Raw genomic sequence first — 23,376 nt, forward strand, 5'->3', positions numbered from 1 at the left:
GACATTAAATGACCCTATCCAGTAAAAGAATTAATTTGATACCAGAAAAGACATTACCCTTGAATGACTCTTTGCACGGGGCCAAAGTAATTGGATAATGGCAAGTCCTCACTGGAAGCTCAGAAGTGAAGAAGGTGTCAAAGATTGTTTTAAAAGGATTTTTTGTAAACCACTGGCAGAATGAAGATGTCAAGCCAAGAAGGCCAGAGGGCTCCTAAAAGGCAGAGACCAAAGCACGTTTATTGTGGACACACGTGGATACGTTGTGGATACTCATTATATGCATTGGAAGTGGAGACTTACAACATGCAAAACACAAGAAAAAAAGTATGTCTAAAAAAACCCTTTTGTTAAACCCATGTCTCTGTTATTGCCAAGTTATCTCTTCAGGAAGAGAGAGTTTTCACAGTTGGAGATACTCAGTGGTGAATAACTATGCGGTTAGGCCACCGAGAGCTGGACAAGACTGAGACACAGTTTGAGAAGCCTGACTAATACATTCTGCCTAAACTATCTCCCACAGACTGTGTCTGTCAGCTGCTCCCTACCATAGTCTGTAGTACCTGAATTTCAAGTATTCATATATCTCAATTTCCCGGGGTGTCCTAGTGCCTCACAGCTTCATTGGCTATAAATAGTAGAAAAAACTCATCACCAGAAACTGGTATATTATACTGGCTATGGAATATAACACAAACTTTTCACTGTAAAATTTACAAATTTTAAATCTGTATGTATTGCCAAACATGCTGAACACTGCATGTTGAATAGTAGCCAGATGCTAGAGGAAGGATAAATATTACCCTCTGGCAGTTATTGTGCTCTGTATGGGGTGTATGCATTGGCTCTAAAAAACCTCTAACACTAAGGGCTCTTACCTGCAGTCAGTCCCCAATTACAGTGGATCAGCAAAATGAAGTTCCCGTGTGGCCAGCTGGTTTGCACCAGTCTCATCTTACCTGGTAAGCTGTTATGAATCCACTCTTAGTAGTTCAGAGCCACTTGCTGTTAGGCAACATGGTGTGTGCCTACTTGGCATAAGCCACAGAGGCAAACACAGTGCAAGTCCCAGCCGGTGCCTTTCAAACTGTGAGGAACGGTTTCTGTAATAATTCTAGACCTGCACGGACTGTTCACATCTGTAAGTTAACCTAGTTTGCAAGGAACACCGTGTCCTGGTTTGAGGTAGAACAGAACCAATTTTCTTTTCAGTAACTTTACTTTTCCATTAAGTCTCTTCTAACTAACACCACTCCCTGAAATTAACAGCATATTTTTCAGACAACGTCTGCTTCTGGCAGTGATAAGGCCTGATGTGTATAGTTAATATCAAATAATAGTATGCAGAGAAGCTCTTGCTTATACTTATTGCTATAACAACCAAGGTCGGCTAACTGTTATGTATCAAGTTGGAGTGGGGAGGGGTGGCACCCACAGGGAGGAGCGGACAGGACAGGTGACCCAAAACTGACCAACAGGGTATTCGATCCAATCTGCATCATGCTCAGTATAAAAGCTGAGGGATCAAAGGAGTCAGCCTCTTTCTTCAATAGCCAGTGTCTGAGGAGGTCTCCGTCTGTTCTTCTGCCTTTGACCTTGATCTGTGTGTCCCTGAATACAGTTTCAGAATCCATAGGAACCTATCTGTCACATAGTCCAGTCTGGGACTTTCCCAGTGCCTGCCAGTGACACAATCGTCATTCTGGGAGCTTGATACTGGCTTTGTATATATATAGTATAGATTTCATTTTTTTTCTTATTGATATTATTTTTTTAATTATTAATATTTCATTAAAGTAGCTTTAGTTTCTTTTCAATGCATAAGTCTCTCTCCCGTATTCTCCCTTCTTTTGGGAAAGACAGCATCTGTTGTTTGTTTAGTGGCCAGTCCAGCATAAACCACAATGCACTGAAGGCTCCGATATTGTCCAAAACAAAATATATTTGGAGAACCTGGCTTAAAAGAACTTCCATGAGCCCAGCAGGGGAGTGTGCTGTGCTAGCCAGCCTCTTCGTCTGCTGCCCCTACCGTGCAGTCGCACTTTGCTCTTAGCTACGAATGGACACGTGGAATTATACTCTCTACAAAAATCTTGGCATTGAAATGCGAAAGTGTCCTCTTTTGCCTGTAGAAAACGATGTTTGGAAATAATTCAGCCGAAGTGAAGGGTTTTCGGCTCGAGCTGCAGAAGGAGATTTGGCCTGCCAGGAGGGAGCACAGAAAGGGAAAGGTTAAAAAAAAAAAAAAAGGAGGATGAAGCGAGAGGTCACGGTCCATACCAATGCTGATAAAACACTGTAATAAAGATATTTTGGAAGCATTATGGCACAAAGGGCGGAACGGCCGCTAACCGCCGCCAACGGCCACCACCCGCCCCACCCAACGGTCGCAGCCTCGCCTCAGCCGTCCCGCGCTTGCCCCGTGGGCACGCGAACAGGGCGGGGCAGCGCGGCCTCGGGCCAATGGGAGGAGGCGGAGCAGCCGCGGGGGGGCGTGGCCCCGGGGCGACGGGGCGTGGCCGGCGGCAGCCCGTGGGCGGTGGCAGGTCGGGCCGCCCCCCGCCCCGCGCCTCCTGCCAGCGGCCGCCGCCCGCCCTGCGGATGTGGAGCCGGCGGTGAGTGGGGAGTGGGCGGCTGTCGCCCGGCGGGAAGGGGCTCTCGCTGCCTGCGCCGCCGCTGCCGTGAGGGGAGGAGCCTCCCCCCTGCCCGCCCACCCCCGGCCTTCCCCGCCGTGGCGCGGTGCTAGTGCTCCTCACCTCCCAGGCACCCTCGCCTGGCGGCGTTCACAGGCCTCGGGGGGTGAGGCGGGCCGGGCCTGGAACGGGCTCAAGCTGCTGGAGCCAGGCCCCGTCCCTGGGGTCCCGGTGGGCTTGGGGCGGAGGGGGAGCCGCGGAGCGGCCTGGCGTGAGGGAGCGAGTCACCGAACGGGCCTCTCTCCGCCCCGGGGCTGCTCTCCGCCCCAGTTGTCCGGTTCCTATAAAAGGAGAGCGGGGCGCAGCTTGGCGTCGAGAGGGATGGGACGGAGTTATCACAGCCTCTATAAAACCAGCTCCCCCGCCCCGAGAGGTGTGCGGGCTTGGAGGCCGCCCTGGGGAACCAGCCCAACGGGGAGGTGGGCTGTGAGGGTCAGAGGGCCACCCCGCGCCTCTGGGTCTGACCTAAGTCGTGCTGTGCATAGGTGTGCGAGAAGAGGTGCAAGTGACATTCCAGAGGGCGCTGAGCTGCCTGCTTTGTGGTATAGGAAATTGCAGACGCAAGTTGGAAGAGCGCTTCAGCCCGGTTATACTTTTCAGCAGTAATATGCCTAAAAATAACAAATCCGACTTAGTCACCGCACCAAGCACAACGATTCTGAATAAAGGATAGGAGCCAAGTTTGCTGAGTCTCCTGCTGTTTATACAAAGGCTGTTTTCAGAAGGTCACTGTTTTCTAAACTGTTATGGTTAACTAGCAATAATAACGGCCTAGTGCTTTTGATTCTTTAAATTCCATAGAAGTTGCAATGTGCGCAATGCGACAGGCTTTATCCCTTTTTTTAAAAAAATAAAACATTATGGGAAGTGATGCAGTAAGTTGAAGTGATGCGCCAAGACAGTGTAATCATTGACAATCACAGTTACATTGCCTAATTGCTGATTATGTTTTCCTTTGTCTGATTAATTTGGCATGTGCAGATTTACATCTAAAATGTTTTTAAATACTTCATTAATCTAATGTGTTTCTTTTAAAGGAATACATCCTTGGGTTCAGAGCTGTAAATCCAAATGCTGCAGAATTGTGTGCGTGTGAACGGTCAAGTGAAACTGGCTGAAAATCCCGTTGAAATTTGTCTTGAAAGCCTTTTTTCCCAGCTGAAAGCAAATAGACTTGTTTATTGTGATATGCATATGTTTATGCTATGACTGTATTTTGTAGAATAATTTATATGAAATACTGGAGATTATGATTTCTCTGTGAATCACACAACCATATCTGTCATAAAAGCTGAACTGCATCCTTAGAGCAACTTGCTTAGAAATTCAGTAGTTTCAGTCTTTGAACAGGAAGGGGAAAACTGCTTAACGACAGTGGGTAAAATCCTTTCTTCAGTGATGTTAATAGGAAAAAAAAAAAACAACAACCAAATGCAGACCTTCCCCTCAGTTTAAATTTAGTAAATTCAGTCTGTGATAGCATTTTTTGGTTGGGTTTTTTAATTTATTTTTTTTTAAACTGAGTTAGGTTAGTTACCAGATACAGCTCTAAGTTGCTTTATGAAGCATGGTATAATGATCTCTGTAGAATCATTTATATAAAAGTTGAAAGCACAATGTCAACACTACTTATGAGGAGCAGCTGAAGGAAATGGGGTGGTTTAGCCTGGAGAAAAGGAGGCTCAGGAGAGACCTTTTTGTTCTCCACAACTACCTGAAAGGAGCCTGCATGTAGCAAGGTGGGTGTCGGTCTTTTCTGCCAAGTAGCAGGACCAGAGGAAATGGCCTCAAGTTGTGGCAGGAAAGGTTTAGATTGGATATTTAAGGAAAAATTTCTTCACCAGAACAGTTGTCAAGCATTGGAACAGGCTGCTCAGGCAAGTGGTTGAGTCACCATCCCTGGAGGTTTTTCAAAGACCTGTACATGTTGTGCTGGGGGACTTGGCAGGGTTAGGTTAACAGTTGGACTTGATCTTAAAGGTCTTTTCCAATCTCAATGATGATATGATTCTTATGGAATACGTTCACTTAGAATATTTGGATTATTTACATGTAAAGCTACGCTGATGTGCAACGCTTTGCAGCTGGGTTTTTTCACAAAACACTAGGTTTGTATCTTTCAACAAGTCATTTAAGTCCTTTGTGCATAATTTGCTTATCTGTATGATAGGTGTCCTGCTCACCTACCCAAGGTGGTATAAGTTTCCTTCGCAAGGTTAACTGAGAAAGTTCCTCCTTAAAAGTATAATAATGTGTTTGCGCACTTACCAGGACAAGCTTATCGGTTTTAGATATCTGTTTGACCAATGTTCTCTTCTGTTAATGTTTTCATTTTCTGACAAATAATATACTGTAGGAAGTTGCAAGCTGTTGCTTTTGATGATAATTTCTGCTTATTACTTTGTTTTTATTTATTTATTTGCTTTTCTCATCATTACTACTTTGCTGTATGTAGCAACAACAATTTTCTACCTAGAGAGTAGCGCACAAATGCCACCAAAGACTGGTAGCATCTTGCCAAGTGATAACTGGAGAGGTTACTCAAAATACTCTTTTCAGTAGGTCCACAGAAATGGGCACCAGCCACTTTGCTAAGCATGGACATGTGTAACTCACTATAGTAAAGTTTTGTGGGTTTTAAATTTATACCAAATATTCTTTTAACACTGGCATTTTTATTTTGTTTCTGTACTTAGAAAGCTCTCAAAAGATGGCAGAAAGCTGGCCTTTCTTGGATACTTTTGAGCCTAACTTCAGGCCTCTGGTAGTAATTGAGCTTGCAAAAGGCACCAAAGAAGAAACCATAGAATGGTTCACTAAACGAATTGTGGACAAAAAAGCAAATGGAGGTGAGTACAATATGATCTTCTGTAACACTTGGGAATCAATTTGGCTGTCATCATAATATGAAGACATATAGAAAATTATTTTTCAGGTAATTTGTGGTTTAATTATTGTTTAGCCAATCCCATCCCATCTCATTCCATTTCACGTTTTTGAAGTTGCTTGATTTTATATAATAGTAGAGCTTCATGCTGATGACATGAAAATGTAATAACTGAACCTTGTTAACCCTGTTATAAATGAAAATACTGGCTTAAGGTCACACACCTGTTGAACTCTAGAATCCTTCCATTTTGGTGGTGAAAGCCTGATAACCTCTCCTTCAATGTAGTTTTGGTATCAGTTTTTATATTAATTGTCTAGAAGATGTTTCTGTTGTTGCTTATGAGAACGTTGTAAGCTTTACCAAAATGAAGACACATCATATCTACTATCCTGTCCACAAGACTTGGTGCTATGTTGTAGAATTAAATTAAGTTAGCAGGAAGCAATTTAATATTGATAAATTAATGTTAATTATCTTTTTGATAGTTTGTAGGCTCTTACAAAGACAATATTTCATTACTCATTTTTTGTATACTTGCAGGAATTGAAGTTAGGCCAATTAATTTGTAATTCCTTAGACTTATTTTTTTACATTTTTTAGAAAGGCATTATTTATGGCTGTTGTAGCTTATATCTTATGGTCAGTAATATTTCCGCAGCTGTTGGATTTGTGACTACAAACTTGTGCTCAGCCCTCTGTTAGATAAGTGAGGGATCTTTCTGTTTCAAAAGTCTAGTCTCCTTAAAACTTGGGGGACTGTTTGCGGAAGCACTGGTTGCTTATATAATGTGAGCATGACAGGAATAGATCCAAACTATCCCTGTTTTTTCATCTCACTGTTTGTGAGCACTTCCACAGAAACGGGGCTAAATCAGGGGATGACCCTGCAAGATTCTGAATACCACGTGGGTTGCTGTTGAAGCCTTAATTCTTCGTGCCCTTAAAAAGATGCAGATCCAGCGCTCCTGATAACTAGGCCCAATATGATGTTTACTAAAATATTAGGTTTTTGAGATGTAATTTTAACGTATTCTCTTCCTAATTCTGCCTTTCTTTACTTCAAAGGTGCACAACTGCTGGTGAAACCATTGGTCACAGAAAGTGGAGATGAACATATTTATCTTGTTGGAGCTTCCCACTTAAGGCTGTTGCTGGGAGCTGAAACTGTGGGTTTGGTGAAGGAATGTAGTGATAACTCAATGAGAACTTTTACATACAGCAGTAGAAAAACTTTCAAAGATTTTGCAGGTAAGCAATTTTGGGGGTCTTTGTCATTGCAGAGCTGTGGCAAAAGATTATAAGCAATTACACTGCTAAATCTTTCACGGGCTTTCCGTTCCTTGGAATGGTAACAGTGAACAGAAATAGAAACAACAAACCATGAAAACCTCACTCGTTTTTGCCTCTGGAAATTCAGATCATATGGTGAAATAAAATTTTTTCTTCTTTCACATGGCTTCCACTTTTTGCTTGTGTTTTTATTTATGCTTTTGTATGCTCCAAATAATCTATTATTTGTATGAAAAGTTTTTGTTGAAAATAAGACAACAATAAAATAGTTGATAAACATGAGTGCAGGATTAACAATCAATGTTATGATTTAGCATAGCAATTTAATTTCTTATTAGCACCTGTCAGCCAGTTTTGAGGCTACTGTCTTATAATTAGTTGGCAAAAATAGAAATACCTTGTTCTATTATGTTTTCATATCAAACAGAATTAAATAATTAAGTAACACTACAGAGCCATTCAATGGAATTTGGGCATGATGAGGTGAAAAATGTGTCATCTACAAAAGAAACCCTGCAGCCTGGTTGTCTTACTAATATTTCTAGTTCCTCAATTTTATTGATACTATATTCTTATTCTTTGTATTAGAGATTTGTTGCTGTTCTAGCTTCTTACTTCATGTATTTAGGGCTATTACTATAGTTTCTTGTTCCTAAGGGGGAAAAAAAGAATCAATTGATCATTATCTCAGGGAAACCAGACTTTGTTTCTTTGATGATAAATTGATAGGGTTGACAATAGGTTTGTTGCTGTAGCTCTTCAAAATTTGGGATTTTTTGTAAGGTTTCTTATTGTTTTACCTTATTTCTGTATTTTTATCAGAATTAATTGTCTCAAATGGCTTATCATTATGTTGTATGGGCAATAAAGAGCAAGATACTGTGATAATTTGGTGTGAAGTGGTTACTGAAAAGGAGGTTTGTCCTGATCTTACTGTTTTTTTGTTATGAAAATACTTCAGGAACTGTATGGCAGAAATGGGTATGGAGATTCTGAGATCAGCAAATAGTGGGTGCCTAAGTAAGAGTCTTTCAACAGGGCAAGAGTATACTTGCTGCTATACAAACCCAGCCTCCAGAAATTAGTAGCTCAGGGGTGTCTTTGTTCTTGTGTGATTTGTTCTCTTAGTTCACCCGAGTAATCAAAAATGCAGTGCCCAAGGTGTGCCAGTTAGAGAAAGCTTCTTCCCAAGATGTTTACTTTAAAAAGTGGAGGTTTTGCTAATGGATGTTGGTTGGCACTAGTTTTAACAGTCACATAATTTATTTTTTTTCCTGATTACGGTCATTTTTGATAGCTGTTTACTGCCAGGGTTGTCTTCCTATGCTGCACAATTTCATACTACTTTCTTTTCGATTTTAGATGACAATCACAATTTCCTGACAATGGCAGAATGTCAGTATATCATCAAGCATGAACTTGAAAATTTGAGAGCTAAAGACGAAAAAATGATCCCTGGATATCCTCAGGCAAAGCTGTATCCAGGAAAATCAATTGGTAAGCAATGTGGTTTGCCTGTAACTCACTGTGTTGATGTTGGATAGTGTTTGTGGTGAAAAAAACCTTAATTTTCCTGCAATGAAGAGAAATCCTTCAGACATTTAAGTCCCACTATTTTAAATCAACTTTTTTTTTCTCACTAATCCACAGTGATAGGACAAGAGGCAATGGATGCACAGTGCAACAAGAGGAGTTCTGAATAGATATTAAGAAAATGTTTTTTCACACTGATGGTAATGAAACATTGGAACAGGGTTTTAGAGAGACTGTGGTAACTCTGTCCTGGGAGACTTTTACATCCTGACTAGACAAGGCCCTGAGCAGCCCGATTTAAGCTGGACCTCCTTTGACCAGATGACTTCCAAAGGGCCTTCTAACTGTAGTCTTTCTGTGGGGCTGAGGCTCTGGCCTTATGTTCTTTTCAGCTGGATAATTTTTATGTCTATTAATGTCACCCATTATTTTTAGAATTAGTATCAAAAAATTTGTTTTTTAAAAATTACATAATGGTATAATTGCATTGTCTCTTTATAAAAGTACTGGAATGAATAACAGTGTTCCAGAGCTATACATTTCTCACTATGAAGAAAAGAAGTTTTATTTCATTCATTTGATTTCATTTATCCTCTTCTTTGCTTCAAGAGTTCTTTTCATGGGAGAAAGATGTAAGAAGGGCTAGTGCTACTTTTATGGTAGCTGGAACTAGTTCATTGTCAGAGATGCTACAGTTTCTTAGGAGAGTTTATCTTTTAATATTTGTATGTCTTTGTGATAACAGTGCCTTTATTCATTAGTGTTGGTTATTGAAGAAACAGATCTATGCATGTCAGTGGTTCAAGAAATGTAAATAAATGGAGATGTCGAATGTGTTTACACTGGTAATTTTTTATATAGCTAAGGTATTTTTCTAGTTATGTCAAGTAGATGCCAACGGGAAATGGTAGAAAACTATCACAAAACTTCTAGTGCCTCTGCTATCCTGGTTTTGAATTTACTTTCTTTTTTAATATTTCTATGGTTGTAACTTCTGGAGTAGTTTGTTAATTGTTTAACAACATGGGTAGTATTGCTTTCCATAACAAAGTTAAATACAAATTGTGGAATATTTGGTTTGTTTCCAATGAAGATGTGAAGTAATTTATAAATTAGTATCACTTGATCATTCAAAAATGTTTTTAGTATCTTCCCCATAATTAATACAACAATGGCTCTTCAGTTTAGTGTGTTGTTTTTGCTATGTCGGTTTGATTCGTTATGCCTTTCTTTGCTCAAATGCAAGAGCCAGACCTTTCCCCACAAAGTTCCACGTGGCATTTCAGTTCTGACCTGTATCCCTTTTTGTTATTCAAGCTGCAGCTGATTATGTTTCAATCCTATAGAATAGTTAATAGATATAAAAAGGTTACTCTTTCTCTTCCAGTGGACAGCACAGTCTTTGTAGGAATAGATAGAACTGCTCTCTATAATGGATAATTTTTAACTACCATGCAGACATTTTATTTTTGGGGGCGATTTGCTAAATACATAATGTAGCCTGTTTGCTTCTATCAACTTCACTGTCCTTTGAAGGAGTACTAAGTACCTTTTTCTTTTTTTCTTTTTTTTTTTTCCCTAGTGAGGAGATTATTGACGAGTGGTATTCTAGTTCAGATTTTCCCACTGCATGATAGAGAAGAGTTGAAAAAGCTCCGTCACAGCTGGTATGGCCGAGTCAAAGTTGGCTATCAACCTTTAGGTATGTGAACACTTAACTCCACTACAAATAACGTGCAGGGTTTCTTCTAGAGAAGTTTTCTCTTCAGTTTGTATGAGAAGACCAAGTTTCCTTCCTAACTTCTACTGCCGCATTTAGCCTCTATAGAAGTGAAACTCCTGTGTGGAAGGTGAACATTGTACAAATATGGCTGAAGGGAATGTCTCAGCCTGGGTGTGCTATCTGGCATGCTTAAGATTTAAGATTTCAGTATACCTTTCCATCTATTCCTTGAAGGCTGGCAAAGCACAACTAGGCCTTTTTGGCCCTGAGCAGGCTGAAACAAATTTGTTTCCCAGGTGTATGTATACCAGTGAGAAGCCTCAGAAGTTAGGTGCCACTGTTAAAGTTTGGTTTTATACCAAATGTCTTCTGTGCCATCCTACCTATTCATTGGTAGATTCTATTTTCAAGAATGCTAGTGTTCTGGGTTTGTTTCCCCTCTGGATATATGATGTTGATATGGTGAGTATTGAGATATTTGATTTCCCTGCCATCTGAATACATGTATTTATGTTTATGTCTGTATATATGGAACATAAAAAAATTTTCAAATGACAACCTGAGTTTTTGGAACATGGGTGAAGGAGGAACAGAAAAGCAATAATATTCATTGTATTATTTAGAAGAAAAAGTTTGGGCCAAGGGATTACCGTAAAGTCAAGTTTGATATTATACTGACATCTGTGCTGAGTGTAATCTTTATTGATTCTTTTTTCTCTGCAGATGAGATACGATGCTACTTTGGTGAAACCATTGCTCTCTACTTTGGCTTCTTAGAGTACTTCACATTTGCTTTGATTCCAATGGCTGTCATTGGGATTCCTTATTATGTGTTTGCATGGGAAGACTATGACAAATATGTGATGTTTGCCACATTCAATCTGCTCTGGTCCACTGTGATCCTGGAAGTTTGGAAGCGGATCTGTGCCATCATGACATACCGTTGGGGGACGCTGTTGATGAAACGACAGTTTGAAGAACCAAGACCAGGCTTCCATGGTGTCCTGGGTATCAATCCTGTCACTGGGAGGGAGGAACCAGTGTACTCAAGTATTAAGAGACAGATACGGATTTATCTGGTGTCCTTACCATTTGTGTGCCTTTGCCTCTACTTCTCACTGTACGTGATGATGATTTACTTTGATTTGGAACAGTGGGCTCTGGATTATCATGAAGCGAATGAGTCTAACTTCAGCAGCTTGATGCTGTTTGTGCCCAGTATCATATATGCCATTGTGATTGAAATTATGAACCGCATCTATCGGTATGCTGCTGAATTCTTAACATCATGGGGTAAGTTGTTTATTCTTCCTTAAAGTTAGAATCCCAGATGTTTAGAATTTCTTTCTTTGTAGAATATGTTACCGTGAGTTCTCGTTCAGTGGAATGCTGAAGAAATTTCCTGAAGTATGTTTTTACTGTGGCGTAAAAGAAATGGCCGTTTTAACTTCTTACATATATTTTGAGTGTTCTGAGATCAGTTTTATGTTTCATTTAATTTGGTCTGACTCTAGCATGCATCAAAAGGGGTGATCCTGCCTTCCTCCTCAGCCTCTCTCTGCCTTTGGTGGAGAAGTCCCCCTTCCCTGATTTAGCCCTTTGGCTGGATCAGCCAAAAGTGGTGAGGTGAGATAGTGAGGATGGGAGCTCAGAGGTGGATGTCAGGAGGGACTGTCCTGGCAGCTTGCATCCACAACCTGGGTTTGCCGAATACGTCTTCTTCTACAGACATACCTGTGCAAGGGATGGAGGCACAGAAATAATGGAAAAAATCTAAAACCATCAACTACATGCTATATGAGAGTGTTTGTGTATGCTATACATATAACAAAGAGATTTCGCATCCCTCTCAAAATACTTTCCTCTGGGAACTCTCAGAAGAGGAGGAATGTTACAATAGATTGCCTTGTTTTCCCTGTATGTGTGACTTATTTAACAGATTAGGCCTTACATTTTGTAACCTAACGTAAGGATAGTGAAATGTTAGTATTCTTTTTTTAATTTTAGCACTTCTACAGACATGCAGTCAGTTTCAGACAAAGTTAATAGATTAAGCTAATGGAAGTGTTTTGTGTAGCTCAAGAAGGCAGACGTTTACAGGCCAACCCAATCCATTCCATGATTCTATGACCGAATCCAGGTTACTAAAGGTGGAGGCCCAGAAAATTAACCTAAGAAAGATCAAGCAATAAGGAGATTGGTGCAGAAGACAGAATAAAAACAGATGTTGAAGTAGGGCTTGGTTATGCATGCCAAAATGATGAGCTCAGCAAATTCAACTTGACAGCAGCAATAGTAAAAGCAAGCAATTTCTTAGTTTGTTTATGACTGTTCAAGGGTTTAATTTAAATAATGACTTTCAAATCCATATCTAGGTGTCAACTGACTGTTCTGTTTCATTTTCACTGTATTACAAGAAAAAGCCTTTATGCAAAATGCCCCGTTGTGTTGATCAGGTAGACCAGAATGTCTTTAACGGGTAACCCATGTTTTTTTTCAATCCAGACTTTTTTGGTTTTAAGCTGGTGTTTCGTATTCAGCAGCAGCAGTATTTATGTAACTCACTATACTGACAACTTGTGCCTTTTCTCTGCTGTCCAAAGTGTTTATGCTACCATGTTGTGAATAGGATGAAGAGCCTGTCTGGCTGTCCTATGTCCCCTCCAACCTGGCATATTTTCAGCTAAGGTCTGACTTAAACAGCTGAACTGGCAAAGCATGGGAAACAATCTGGGGTATTTTTAAGCACACCTTTTGCAGCCATTTATCACGAGAACCAATCATTTAGTGAAAGCTAAAAGTAAAAATTGCATTCAGTCCCCTGAGTGCATCTTCCATGTGTCAGGCCCAAGTTCATGCTCGGTCAGAGTAAACTGCTGTTCTCTCCTGAGCACAATCTGTGGGTGATGGTCTCTCCTTTCAGCCCTGTTGACACAGCTGATACTAGTGTGCTACCTCATCGTTCAGTTACTGCTTAGCCAGGGCTTTAGAGGTACAATTTGACAAAATAGCAAAAAGAAATGGGAAATCTCCCATTCACCTCCCTTTCCCCCCCGCCTCTAGTAGCCAGCCTTCCTCGAACATCAGCTTCTGACAGTTTTATCTTGAATGAACTGAAAATCTTAATTTTAGAATGAGTAATGCATCAGCTGAACTTCATGTACTCTAATCTTGCTTTAGAGCTTAGGGTCTGATCTAAATTCCTTGGGAGATGGATGGGGATATTTCTGTGAGCATTTACTGGTTTTGAATCAAATCTGGTATTGTTATTTTTCATGATGTATTCCAATTAGTTTTGCATTTGTTTTCAGCCAAAGAAAAATCAATAACTAGGCACATTTTATTAAGTGTTAAGAATGTTGGGTGTTTTTTCTGTTATGAAACAGCTCTTCTGAGAAAGAAAGATGTAAAAGGAAAAACCTTTGCAGTAGAAAAAATACCAGAGTTGTAACTGAAAATATGTATGTCAATATTGTGCATCAGATTAGCTTTATAGGTTAAGTAAAGTACTGGTACAGGATAAGTTCTTTTTGTCATAATGTGCTGAAGGATTATTCCCCATAAACTATTAGTTAAGTAATTTTTAGGTGGAGGAAAAATGTCTATTTACTCTTTGTATAACAATGTCTAGTACCTGATAAGTGCTTCTGCTGTTTACTGAATAATGATTCTGTTGGTATTTTAGAAAATCACAGGCTGGAATCTTCATATCAGAATCATTTAATTTTGAAGGTTTTAGTGGTAAGTATGTAGTATAAGCAGCTTTTGAGATGATTTAAAAAGAGAACTTGTCATATGTTTTATTAGTTCTTTCCTAGCATTACCTCACTGACCTACAGTTTTGTTCAAGGCCAAATACTTGCACAAACATCAGAGTAAACAGGATTTCTGTTGTGGTTGCAGTAACTGCTAGACTGTTCTGGATGCCACTTTTTATAGTGCAGAGTTAGGTTTTTATTTGTATTGATTTTTCTTTCATTCAGATTCTGTATATGTGAGTTTTTCTGTTAATTGATGTGGTCCTGTCTTCAGCTGGGAACTATTCCTTTCACTTTTTCCAAGATTTTATGGTAAACCCATGTTTTAAAAAGTTCTTTTATTAACTTCCACCTGTGCTGACATTCAGACAAGCAGTCAGAGGAGGCTGGAGATAGATGTCCATCAGGCTGCTCCTATGCAGTTTGTAGTACTGATGTATTTACTTCCTGGCTCTGAACAAGTAGCTTTTGTGTTTGTATCTATGTAAGTTTGGTTGCTGTTTTAGGCATATATCCGTATGCAACACTGATTCTAAGGAATTGTACTGTAAATCTTGAATTCCCATAGAAGATGTTCAGTAAAAGCAGTTGTAAAGATTGGCTTATTTTGAGATGTAATATTCTTGTTTCATTTTTGAAAAGGTCATTCAATTATATTCCAGATTTCCTTCCCGCCCCCATGCAACTCGGCATGCCTTTTTTTTATTATTTCTTCATCTGCTTGTTATCCTTCTGTTACTGGTAACCTCTAGAGCTAAAACTCTTGTATATATAGCTTTGTGTCTGCCTTTCTCAAAAAATAGCACTCTATCTTTTTCCCTGTAGGAAATTTATAGAAAATACTTTTTAAAAATAGAAAATGTCAAATGTAACCCCCACTAAGTTTCACTTTCAACCTATGAGTGGCTTTCTGCACTCCCCAATATTATCTCTGTCATCGATGAGCTCCAGCACTGATAGCAAGTAGGAGAAGTTTTCTCCTACTTCAGAGGTTGCTTATGATTTTTCAGATACAATAATGTGATTATGTCTCATTTTAGAAGCAGTGAATATTTGTCTTGGTTGTAAAACCTCTTGAAGTGATTCAACATAAAGCTCAACTAATGTATATTGAGGAGCAGTTGTACATATTGAGAGAGGTGTCATCCAATGCATGTATTTTGCTAAAGTATTTCTTTGGAAAACAAAAAATCATTACCCTGAATTGCAATTAATACATCCCTTTTATTGCATTACCTGTGGGGAAACTGCCAAAAAATGAGAGTTAAGTAGAAGGTGATGTGTTTTTAATGTCCATATTTCTTTGTATACCATGCTTTAGGAAAGCGTTACGCTTGTCAAATGAAAATCTGCGTAGGACCAATGTTGAAAATGAAGTTTTTCTGACCTAAGTTTTAAAAACAGTAATGAAAATTTTAATAGACAGTTTACACCTGTATGTAAGCTATTGTGTCAAGGTAACTGTTAAGTTAGATAATATTCTGCATTTGAACTTTTGGTTGAGTACTATTAACAAGTATTTTTAATTGCAGTTCAACTTCCTAAATTGCTTTGCGTCTCTCTTCTACATTGCCTTTGTGCTGTTTGATATGAAGCTTTTGAGGCAGGTGAGTTACTAGAACATTTTAAACATGTTGAAGAATCTGGGAAAATAAATGATTGAAATAGGACTTGAGTTTTTAATTGTTTTTCTAAAATATATATGAAATATATTCATTGTTGATTTAATATTTTCTTACAAAGCCAGCTTCCACATTTCTGTTCCTCTAGCACAACTGCAGAATCGTAGCAGAGTAATGTAGAGCAGTTCTTTCCTTCCATATAGATGAGGAACTGTTTTGAAACAAATTGATTATTCCCTCACAAAGATGAGGCTGGAAAATTTTCATTTCCTCCTTCTTTCCCTTTATATTAGAAAATGGTTTTCTCTGTAGTGTTTTTAATGAGAGACTCTTGAGGATAGGAGAATGATTAAGTTTCTGACTACAATGAGGAGTGAGAATAAATAAAAGCAAAAATAATTTGTAGCTGGTATTTGAAATCAGCTTTCTGTTGTTAACATCTTTTGAACTCAAATGCATGAAAATCAAGTATAAGGAAAATATTTTTGCTCTAAATATAATAAACAAAAGAACAAGAATCTCAACTTAAGAACTCTGCTCCTCTAAAGAGATCTGTAACAAAATACTTGACGTATCTATACCAGACATGACATTCATAACGTTTCCTATATTTTAGGGTAAAAAACAAGAAGGAAAAAAAATAGAAAAAAGCTCATTGTTTAGCTCTGTTATTGGTGTTGGTACAGGATAAGTATGTATCTTACCCTTCATTGGACTTTGTGTACTGTCTCCAAGATACATTCAGATCCACAAAGTACTTAGACATCTATTTCCTATTTTGTCTTTTTCAGCACATAGCAAAGAATGGGAACTAGAGCGGCTGTGGTTTCATATGCTATTGCTAGTTTTGTTAGGCTGGCCTGCTTCTGCCATAGTATTACAACTTAGAGTATTATTAGAACACACAAAATTGGAGATGATCATAGGTTTATCTATTAATTTTTTTTGTCCTTTTTTTTAACTTAAGAGCTTGGCCACTTTGCTGATAACTTCGCAGATCCTTAATCAGTTTGCAGAATCCTTGCTTCCTTACTGGCTCCAAAAGAGACATAAGGAGAGGATGAAGAAACGCATGTGTTCTCTGAAAACGGATACAGAGCTGTCATTAGTCGAACAAGTCAACTTGGAGAAAGAAATGGGCACCTATTTTGTATGTATTACTACTGTAAAAGAGTTAAAAGTTTTCTGGGCTGTAGTTGACAGAGACATCATCCAGTGCAACCTGAAATATTCCTGACTGTTTAACCTAGCAGCTTATTTCCAGGTTCATAATTTTGCTGATAGTATTGTTTATACAGCTAGGTAGTGCACTGGATCAAGAAACTGATACGAGCAGGATCCCAGTTACATCACCACGAAGGGGTAGGAATGAACAGCTGAATCTGGAGCTACCTAACCCCGTATCACTGGAAGAAGTATTTTTGTAATTGCAGTTCTAAAGGAATTGACAAAGTAGACATCAGCATGTATGTTAAGGCCTTACAGACTGGCTGACAACTTGCTTGATCAGATCCTGCAAGTGTAGTCACAAGAGGCTTGATACTTGATGGTCTATACTTTTACAGAATAACAATTATATGTAGATAGTGTACCTTTTATGTAAAAGGTAAAGAATAGCAGTTTTAAATTTGATACCAATACCATATCAGATTCCTCTCTTCCTGCATGAAGTGCCATGGGAAGAGGAAAAAGAAAAACTACCTTTGGTTGAAAACCTGTACAAATGTTAATACTTGCATTCCTCTGGGAAGGCTGGTGTTTCCCACATTTTATATGAGAGAGATATTTAGAGAGCGTGGCTATCTTACAGTAGAGAACCCAGCACAAATTCCTGAGTTAGTGTCTGTCTGAACTAGTAAATCAGCAGTGTTGTGCCTGCAAATAGACCAGCACAGCTTCAAAAGCTGTGTATTGGCATCAGGCATTGATATGCTGTACCAAATAAGCTCTACCTCTTAGGCCTGAGCTGAGTTCTGATTTGCAGCTGGCACATACAAAGCCAGTGTGGTGTCTTTGAGTCACGTTGCCCAGTGCTTCTTGTGCAGAGCTAGGTCAAATGTATCTGCACCTGTTATACCATTCTGCCCTGAATAATTTTCTGCAGGGACTCAACAAGTCAATTGTAGAGTTATGACTTTGCCTTGGAGGTATCTGCTGCTAGCTTTAGTTTCAGTTCAAGGTACTGTGTACTCAAGGCCTTAATTTTATTTTCAGTCTAAAGATTTTAGTTGCACTGTGTTTGTGAATACACAATATTAGAGCATGGATTTGTTTGCAAGCAGTGAGCTGTCAGCCGGCAAGAGTATTTCTAAAATTAAATCTGTCACAAGGGGGAAGCATTGGACTATGTTTAGTAACTGAGGAGTTTAGCAGGAATCTTGACAGAATTCAGTGTTTCAGGCTCTTCTCTCTTTCTTCCTTCACTCTAACATTTCATTCTCATTTTTTTGTTTGTCCTCTTTCTCTCTCATTTTTCACATCTCTAGCCCTTAACCCAGTTTAAGATGTAAAAACATCCTGCAGTCATTTTTAAATTATTTTTTAAATTCTGCTTCTCTCTTCTAATTCATTTTATCCCTGAAATTCTTTGTTGATTCTGTTTCCTTAGTTTATGTGCTGCTTTATTCCTGCACAAAATGTTGTAAATCGAGTAGGAGAAAAATAAATACTCCTCTTTTTTTTTTTTTTTTTTTTTTTTTTTTCTTCTCCATACTCTGCTGTTCTAAAAGTCAATAGGTACTGGGCAAGGAAATGAGACGAAAGGTGTGAGGAAGTAGTAGGATACTGTGCAGTTACCAGAAGGAGGAGCACAAAGGGAAGTGTTGCTCCGCCATCCTCCCTGCCTGCAACAGTTGCCTAAGAAAGTGATAGCAGGGACAGATACGTGACTGCCACTCCAGTGAGTGATCCTGCACAAACATTCCACCTTAATAAGATTCAGAGTTCGTACAAAACATTTATGTGGCAAAATCTCAGTGGTTTTAAAAGTTAGGTATCCCCTCAGCGTCTGGCCTGCAGATCAGTTTGTCAGATGTAGCTATACTACACAACTTAAAGTGAAGAATTCAGGTAATGACCACCCCATGTTGATTTCTGAGCTTGCAGGCTTCTACTGCCTCTCTCTGTTAGCTAGGAAAAAAGTGCTAAGTGCTCGAGAGGCAGTCCATTTAACAGCTATAACCAGCAAAAAAAAAAAGATTAGAGAACGAGGTATCTGATGTATGGAGACAAAACCAATTTTACATGGTTCTTGTAATAATCTCAGTTACTGTCAAATCTTTCTTTTCAATATCTCATTTTTGAGAGGGAGGAAAATGTATGGGTCTGGGTGAATACAATATAGATAGATCCTAGTTTAACTCCTTCCTGGTATTTCACCATCCTTTGTTCAGCAAACACCTTTTCTTTAAAAATGAGTTAGTTTTGTTCTTCGCTTCCACAAATAACTGCTGCAATCATACGATACTATTATTAATATTACACAGTAGTTATGTAAATATGCATAATAACCTACATGTGAGTAGTTAATCAGTATTTAAGTACCCATGTTCTTGGTTTAAAGATCAGGTGATAGATGTGTTGCACATTTACCAAAACAGGGCTTTTTGTTTGCATTAATTGTTCCTTTCAGATGCCAGTGCTGCATTCTGTCATTTCAGCCTGCAAGTGGGACACTAATTCTCACTTACCTGTTTTGAAACAAACAAGCAGAAATACCAGAAAAGAGTTGTCTATCTACGAGCCTATCTTTCTGGTTAGGTCTTTCATGAATAGTCTGAAACACTAGGACTTTTCTTGTCACAATGCTCTTAGAAGTAGGTTCTGCAAGTTTAAATGCATGATGCTGTTTTACTGTCCCCCACTGTTCCTTCTGTAACTGTTTCACTGAAATAGTCAGGAACTTGCATGGGATGAATGCGTTTATACAATTTTTTCATGTAATAAAGATAAGAAGTGTGACTGTTGCAGCAAATTGCCTTAGGCAAAAGGAAAAACCTTGTCCTCCCCTTATTAATAAGTTTTGAATAATTCCAAATTTACTGGACATATTTTTTTATTCTTGTTGTTTTCTACCACTAGTCATTCCCAAACAACTGCTTTGAGATGAGGAATTGTGTTTACAACTGTATTCCTAATTCTGTGTTTCTTCATGTCTTTTTTGTGGTTAAAGTTGTTCTTATTTTTGTTCTGTTTTTCAGGGTACTTTTGATGATTACCTGGAGTTGTTCTTACAGTTTGGCTATGTGAGTCTTTTCTCATGTGTTTATCCACTGGCAGCTGTCTTTGCAGTGTTAAACAACATCACAGAAATATATTCTGATGCCTTAAAGATGTGTAGAGTTTACAAGCGGCCATTTGCAGAACCCACAGCAAATATTGGTGTTTGGCAGGTAATTTTTGTGTGTGTCTCTTTCAATTCATTTGTTTTAAAAGAGATTTCAACAAATGTGTTTGACCCATTAGCCACTTTTAGTTTGGTTTAGTAGATACTTTGTTCTCTTCAATGCCCTGGGATACTATATCCAGCTATAGGGTTTTTTGTGGTGTTCATGACCACATATCTTTCAGTTGCCTTCGGAAAGAAGACAAATCCTTCCGTTAGTCCTTGTATAGGAATGTATTGTAGTCCTACTGCAACTGCAACAAAGCAAAGCTGCCAGATATTGCCTGGTACTCTTTACAGCCAACATATTTTAGAAATGGTAACATCTGGTGCAATCTTAGAAGCATGGAGCTCAGCAAGGGCTTCAAAACAAAAAAAAGAAGAATGATAGGTAACTAACTTGGATTCCTGAGCCATGTTTGGCTGTGTGCCCTTGTGATTACTGGTACTCAAGCTGACTAATTTTAAAGCAACCTGTATCTGTGAGCAGGAGCTGGATCTTTCTGCATAACCTGAACGTTGTAGTCTATCTAAACAATTTCATGCTAGTAGTACTGGCTTAAGGATTTTCTGTCCTCTGTTGTTTGTGCATGCAATCATGCTAGCATCAGCTAGTTTGGAGCCTGCTGACTACGCTGCATCAGTGAACTGATTCTGACTTAAAATAACCCTGTAAAACTCCTTCAAAACCAGAGGTTTTTCTGAAAAGAAAGGGGTCTATAAAGTTGCATCCAGAGACTTTAGCATTCTGTAGTAGCGGTGGCCTGATAAGGAGTGTGAAGTAGTTGGAGGAAATTTCTAGGGGATGATCCATATTCTAGTTTTATTTAACAACTCTTCTAATGATTTGTAATGGAGATAAGGGGCACAATAAACTAGTGGATTGTTTTAATTTGGAGGGATTGTAAATGTTGGTACCTAATGAAAAAAAATGGACGATGAGAGATGGAATCAGGAAACCTTGAATTAAACATACTGTAAAAACATGCAAACCAAGTATTCTGAGGAATGTTCATTAGACGTGCACATAAGTATTAATGAAGTGGACTTATAGGAGAAGTCTTTTAATATTAAGTCATCAAAATGTGAAAATTATAATCTGATTGCATTTTAACATCTGATGCATTTTCTATGCTGCCAACATCTTGATGGCATAGCTGCATTGCCCAGTGGTGTGACCACCAGTTAAGTGAGGCTGTGTTTATAAGTCCCAAGTGTAGCTGCAGGTGTATTAATAGGATTCGGTTTTGCTAGAATAGTTTGTTTCAATCTAGGGAGTAGGCTGAAACACCGTAACACTAATGGTACAGCCATGTGGGGTTTTTTTATAGTGTAAGTTTTTGACTAATAGTAGAAATGCATTTGCTTTGTGAACTAAATATAATGACTTAAAAAAATTTAGTTATCTGTTTCACGTGGGAAGTTAAGAGCATTGGCTGAAAGATTTCTGTTAAAGGAATACGGGAATTATTTTACCAGGTGAGCTGAGTCACCAGCTTGGTGTCAAGGAGAAAGTTACTTCTGCTAATTCATTGTGACAATTGCTACAATTCAATGTCAATCTTTCTCATTCCGGAAAGGATCTTGGAATAAGTAACTGTTGTATTGCAAAAGTAATTGTCACACTGTAGTAGTATTTTCAGGCACTTTGTGGGAGCTTTTGTAGGCAAGAGCTTCTTAGACTTGTGCAATTGCATGCGTTTAAATGTAAATCTTTCAACAAATTTCGGCTTGTATAAATGGTTGTGATTTAAGAAAAGCATTCTGAGCCATGCTTACATTTTCCTATTACTTAATATTCAGAAAAAACCCTCCAACACCAGGGTGTTGGGGCTGTTAGTTCCTCTTGGAGTTTTGCATTTTTTCCTTTATCCTGAAAGAAGTTTATGTTCCAGAGTACAACTGTAAATGAGTGCGTAGTCTTTTATGTGTTCAGATAATAAGTCTTGAAGATATCAGGGATAAGGCTGCTTTCCTGTCCACTTTTTTGCTTCAGGATTATTCCAAATTTTTCAGGAGGTGACCTGGCGTTACCTACATCCAGGATGATAGTGGTCTATAAATAATTTCTCAAGGTCTTTACAGTACTATGGAATTGTGGAAGAATAGTGTTTAACTTCTTCACAGCAAACACGCATACGCACACATAGAGAAATCAAATTAGAGAAAAATTCAGGGTTGCCAGATGGTCTTTGTGGTATTGCCGACCTTGTTGTGGTCTTGCGCTTGCCTGTTCTTAAAGCTGATGAAGTCTGGACTGCTTGCCAAACAAGTCTTATGTCACAGAATTCAAAAAATGAAGGAAAATAAAAAGTTAAAATAATGGGTCTTCTGAGGATTTAATGAAGAGAGAGGTATTGTCCTGAGCAATTTGGGGACTAGTAAATTAGAGATAATGGTCATAACTATAAATATATTTGTGTTTTATTTCAGCTGGCTTTTGAAACTATGAGTGTAATATCAGTAGTCACTAATTGCATACTGATTGGAATGTCTCCACAAGTGAATGCCCTTTTTACAGACTCAAAAACAGACCTTATTCTGACTGTGGCATTGGTAGAGGTAAGTCTGCCTTCAAACAGTGCAAGTGTTTTTGTAGCAAATAACGTGAACAACAGTGGAAATAATGCCAGGAAGTAGATTTTTTTTTTTTTCCCTCTTTATATTAAAAGGAAATTAAGATTTCCCTACCCAAGAAGTGTTTCAAAGTCTTGCTTTTTGATTTCTTTCTTTTTTTTTCTTTCTGTGTTTTCATGTACTGTGAATGTTGTTGCCATACTTTTACATACATACATTCACAATACACTGTGTATTTATTGCTTCTTGTATTTCAAGAATTTAATAGTGCTATTTCAAGAACCAAAATAACCAAACTTTTGTCAACTGGATGTTTCTTTACTTGGTTTGTGACCCCAGCATATCTTGTAAAGACCTCCTACGTAATCTTTATGGATGTTTCCTCTATTTCCTCTAAGCCTTATCTGAAACAAGTATGTATGATGACTATAAATGCTAGTGATTCTAACACCATTTGGGTTTCATCTTTTCCTAATTCTATGCAGTAAACACTTTCAGGCAAGGAGGGATGACTGTGGGCGTCTTACAGAGTAACTGAGATTGTAAGACTTTGCCCTGATTTATTTTTCTTTCGGAGCTTTCTTGTATTGTGTTGCCTTGACTTTTGGCATTATGCTATTTCAGCTTTTAGGAAATGTGTTACTTTTCTTGTGGGAAAAAGTCTGGGCTGTCTATCGGTAGTTGTTACATTGCATCACCTTACGGAGGTGCGGCAGGAGCACATACTTTGTTGGTTTTGCGGGTGTTATGGGTTATGCAGTGAATTATGAGCTTGCTCTGAGTTTTATTTTCCAAGCCTCAAGGTTTGCAGAGCGTCAGCTGGTTTACTGAAGTTTGAGTCTACAGATAGCCTGATGTGTTTTTTTATTATCTGTGTGTGAACATTTGCATTAACCTCAATGAGGT

The 23,376-nt window shown here is 38.7% G+C and overlaps 1 protein-coding gene across 1 annotated transcript in view; it reads left to right on the forward strand.

Moving 5' to 3' along the window:
- The first annotated feature begins 2,179 nt into the window (after positions 1-2,179).
- The window catches only part of ANO10 (anoctamin 10), a 131,621-nt gene continuing 110,424 nt past the window's right edge, over positions 2,180-23,376 (forward strand). Inside the window, exons 1-11 of the mRNA XM_074575125.1 lie at positions 2,180-2,615; positions 5,390-5,542; positions 6,649-6,831; positions 8,236-8,370; positions 9,989-10,108; positions 10,853-11,422; positions 13,815-13,870; positions 15,420-15,494; positions 16,477-16,659; positions 19,709-19,900; positions 22,327-22,455. Coding sequence (XP_074431226.1) covers positions 2,324-2,615; positions 5,390-5,542; positions 6,649-6,831; positions 8,236-8,370; positions 9,989-10,108; positions 10,853-11,422; positions 13,815-13,870; positions 15,420-15,494; positions 16,477-16,659; positions 19,709-19,900; positions 22,327-22,455 — 2,088 coding nt within the window. The 5' untranslated portion in view covers positions 2,180-2,323. The remainder of the gene's footprint in view (positions 2,616-5,389; positions 5,543-6,648; positions 6,832-8,235; positions 8,371-9,988; positions 10,109-10,852; positions 11,423-13,814; positions 13,871-15,419; positions 15,495-16,476; positions 16,660-19,708; positions 19,901-22,326; positions 22,456-23,376) is intronic.

This window comes from Larus michahellis, chromosome 2, assembly GCF_964199755.1.
Source record: "Larus michahellis chromosome 2, bLarMic1.1, whole genome shotgun sequence".
In the NCBI taxonomy this organism is placed as follows: domain Eukaryota; kingdom Metazoa; phylum Chordata; class Aves; order Charadriiformes; family Laridae; genus Larus; species Larus michahellis.